The sequence below is a fragment of the Lolium perenne genome, chromosome 2 (assembly GCF_019359855.2).
Source record: "Lolium perenne isolate Kyuss_39 chromosome 2, Kyuss_2.0, whole genome shotgun sequence".
Classification (NCBI taxonomy): domain Eukaryota; kingdom Viridiplantae; phylum Streptophyta; class Magnoliopsida; order Poales; family Poaceae; genus Lolium; species Lolium perenne.
In genome coordinates this window covers 64,537,979-64,542,058 of record NC_067245.2, presented here as the reverse complement: position 1 = coordinate 64,542,058, position 4,080 = coordinate 64,537,979, and the positions used below count along the sequence as shown (strand labels likewise).

The following is a 4,080-nucleotide window of genomic DNA, read 5'->3' as shown; positions in this document are numbered from 1 at the left end:
CGAGTGGAGAGGCGACAGGAGCGACGCGAGAGGTGGGGCGGGCGGCGACCGCGGCGCCGAGCGCGGGGCGGACCCCGGCGGCGGCGGTGGCGGTGACGGCCGCCAATCCTACAACAACAACCTCCCAAGCAACGACGGCCAGCGCTTCTACGGCGACAACAGCAACCACGGCAACGCCGGCCAGGGAGGGCACAAGCGGCGCTTCGAGGATGGGGACAGGCGGAGGCAGTCGTCCGAGGGGCGCCAAGACGGCGGGCGCTGGGGAGAAGAGGAACAACGCGGCAGGGCGCTGGCGAGGGATGGAGGGAGAAGGAGCTCCCAGGAGGGGCCGCGCGACAGGGGTCAACAGCAGCCAATGGGGTCGCGGGGCGGCGCCGGGGGTGGGCAGGGAGCCAACCCCGGTGCAGCGGAGGCTGCGGGGAACAAGCTCCCGGCGCAGGGAGCGGCCGGGCAGCACAAAGGGAAGAACAAGGCCAAAGGGGCCGGTGGACAGCAGTCGGGCCAGGGCAACGGTGAGTGCTTCCGTTGCGGGCGCGCCGGGCACTTCCAATCGAAGTGCGAGTTCGACCCCCTATGTGTGTTGTGTAGCAAGGAGGGTCACATCTCAGCGAATTTCCCAACCCGTGGGAAGGCTTTGAGGCTGCAGGCGATGGGTTTCGCCATCACCGGGGGTGGCTTTTACAACATTGAGGTGGAGCCCATTCGAGACGAGGAGCAAGGCGACCAGTTTATGGCGGTCATCAAGTTTGACAAGCAGCAACCGCTCTCGGCGATTCAGCAGTCCGACGAGCTTAAGAACCTGGTGGATGATCTGTGGGATTGGCAAGTAACCAAGGTGTCGGAGTCCGAGTTTACTGTGTGTTTCCCTTCCCGGGCAACCCTCAAGATGAGCACCGGCAGCGGCAAGCTCTACCTACCACTGAGCAAGGCCGAGGTCAGCATCAGGGAGGCTTTCCTCGCGCCGAGGCCAGGGAAGGCCATTCCCTCTACCTGGGTTCAACTGACGGGCCTGCCAAGGGACATGATCGAAAAGGACAGGCTGATGGCCGGCATGGTGATGATTGGTAGGCCCTTGGAGGTTGATGAGCTCTCCCTCCGGAAGTGGACGATGGAGCCGGTGAGAATGAGGTTCCAATTCCGCTTCCCCGAGCGGGTCAAGGGGACGGTGCAGCTCACGGTCAACGGTGAGTCGTACACCATTGGGGTGCAGGCGGAGCTGGGACGACGTGGCCTGGGTGGGGCTGAGGATGGCGGGCCTCCTAAGCCGCCGGCGCCTCCCAGGGACGACGAGGGGGACGATGAGTCGGAGGAGCACAGCCACGAGGCGTGGAACCGTCACGGCTGGAAGAAGAGCGGCGATAAGGACCAGGGCCAGGGAGGCGAGATCGACTCGCAGAAGGGTGGGGAAGGCGACTCGACGAGGCTGGCGGCGGTGCTGGGTTCCTTCAGCGCGCCGCAGCTGGGCAGGGTGGAGGATGGGCTTTTCAACCAGTATGGCTCCAACTTGCGCGCGTTTCCTGCGCTGGTGGCCGGGGAGGCCTCCAAGGCGGTGATCACGGAGGTGGACGCGGAGGGTGTGGCGACGAAGAAGTGCTGCACTCTCGACGTGGTCATGGACGCCGACCTGCTCTTAGGGGAGACGGCGTCGCAGGTGCTGGACCCGGCGCCGGACTGGGTGCCGTCCATCCCATCGGTGGACGGACGTGTGGGGGCCCAGGTTGCGCCCCAGACCCCGACCGTGCCACGCGGGCTGGTGTCGGGCGTTGGCGGCCCGGCCGTGGCCAAGTCGACGGGCGTGACGACAGCGGCCCGGCAGTCGGTTGACGTGGTGGAGGGGGTGCCGGTGGGAGTGGTTCCCCCGGCGGCGCGTGGTAGGCGCACCAAGACAATCACGGTGGACGTTGGCGGGAGCAAGTCCGGGGCCAAGACGGTGAGGAAGAGCTCCAGGAACAAGGGGTTGGCGGCGAACAAGCCGGTCATGGAGAAGGCGCAGATGCGGGCTGCCGAGAAGAACCTCGAGATAGGTAATTTTACCGCCCTTGACTCTTTTTCGGATGATCACTTGGTTTCGGTTGCGGCGGACAGTTGTGTGGTCTTCACTCCGGCGGCCGGGACGCCGGTGGAGGCCATTTCTCTCATCAGGGCTAAGGAGCGTGTTCAGGCGGCGCTTGCGGAGGTGGCCGCCCGCAAGGAGCAAGAGCAGGTGGCGCGTGCGGCCAGGGAGGCTGCGCAGCCCGCCTCGGCGGAGGGGGAGGGGACCTCTCTGGCCGGGTCGGCTGGGATACCAGTTGCGGTGGCGCAGTCAGCTGGGGAGGCCGAGGGCCCTCTGCCAGCATCGATGTCTTCCCCCGGACAGGGGTCTGGTCTGGGGAGGGGTGTGCGCGTCTCTCGCCCACGACGCGCGACCTTAGCTGTCAGGAAGGGGCAAGGGAACAAGAAGCTGACCAAATGAGAGCACTTGCGTATAATGTGAGGGGTTTTGGTCGCGAGGGGTGCCGGACCCAGCTCAGAGACTACATGCGGAGCAATCGGCTGGACATCCTCAACCTACAAGAGACGATAAGGCAGGATTTTACGGCGGCCGAGCTCCGGAGCCTTAAGTGTGGGGGACAGTTTGCCTGGAATTGGCTTCCAGCAAACGGACACTCGGGAGGCTTACTTCTGGGTTTTCGGGATGAAACCTTCGAGGTGGAGGAATGGAGGAAAGGGGTTTTCTTCATCTCAGCCAAGATTCTCCAACGCAACATCAACATGATTTGGTGCTTCATGCTGGTGTATGGCCCAGCCGAACATGGGAGGACGGATGAGTTCCTAGGGGAACTGGAGCGGGCGGTCACCGAGTGTCAGGTCCCGCTGGTGATCGCCGGAGATTTCAATCTCATCCGCTCCGCTGGGGATAAGAGTACCGACAACATTGATTGGCCTAGGGTTCGCCGATTCAATGATTCCATTGCCTACATGGCTCTGCGGGAGCTTAACCGGGCAGGGGCTCGGTACACCTGGACCAACAGGAAGCTTAACCCGATTAGGTGCGTCCTGGATCGGGTTTTTGTGTCCATGTCCTAGGAGGCTTGCTTTCCCATATGCTCGGTCACAGCTGTTACGAGGATTGGCTTTGACCACAACCCACTTCTGCTGGACAGTGGGGAGGCGACGAGGTGTCCACCACCACGGTTCTTCTTCCAAACCTGGTGGTTTAGTGTCCACGGCTTCGGGGAGCTTGTGTTGTCTAAACTCAACCACTTTCTGCTTGACTTCGGTCTGCATCGGGATTGCATTGACCTATGGCAGTGCGTGGCCCGTAACCTACGGTAGTTCCTCAAAGGCTGGGGCGCCAACCTGGGCAAGGAGAAGCGACTCTTCAAGGAGAACTTGCTATCTCAGGTAGAGGAACTGGACCGGCAGGCTGATGGGGCGGGTTTAGATGAGGAGGGATGGGCCCTTAGGTACCATCTGGAAGACCAGTTACTCTTGGTCGACCGGATGGAGGAGGAATATTGGAAGCAGAGGAGTAGGGTGCGCTGGACCTTGGAGGGGGACTCCTGCACCAAATACTTCCATGCCATCGCCAACGGCCGGCGGAGGAAGTGCTCCATCCCGTGACTGATTACACCTCAGGGGGAGGCGGACGACCAGCGAGACCTGATGGAACATGTCTATGACTTCTATCGGGGGCTCATGGGGGCGCCTGGGGAGGACAGGGTGTTCTCCTTGGCTTCTGACCTCTGGGAGAGGGGCAAGAGAATCTCGGAAGGCGAGAACCTAGCTCTGGAACTCACTTTCACACCAGAGGAATCTGATGAGGTCCTCTTGAGTATGAAGCCCGACTCGGCACCGGGGCCGGATGGCCTGTCGGTCCTTTTCTTCAAGAGATTTTGGGGAATCTTGCGAGGACATATTCTCACGCTCCTAAATGACTGTCCTTGGTAGGGTGGATGTGGCGCGGCTCAATTTTGGGATTATTACGCTGATCCCCAAGGTCAAAGGCGCGGATACTATCAAGCAATTCAGGCCCATAGCTCTTATTAATGTTATTTTCAAATTTGTGGCCAAGGCTTACGCTATTCGTCTGGCGCCGCT

At 61.8% G+C, this 4,080-nt stretch overlaps 1 protein-coding gene across 1 annotated transcript; it reads left to right on the top strand.

Moving 5' to 3' along the window:
• Positions 1-2,517: 2,517 nt before the first annotated feature.
• LOC139835498 (uncharacterized) lies at positions 2,518-3,603 on the top strand. Its single transcript, XM_071825355.1, has 2 exons — positions 2,518-3,045; positions 3,316-3,603. The coding sequence occupies exons 1-2, from the start codon at positions 2,518-2,520 to the stop codon at positions 3,601-3,603; spliced, it is 816 nt and encodes a 271-aa protein (XP_071681456.1).
• The last annotated feature ends 477 nt before the right edge of the window (positions 3,604-4,080 follow it).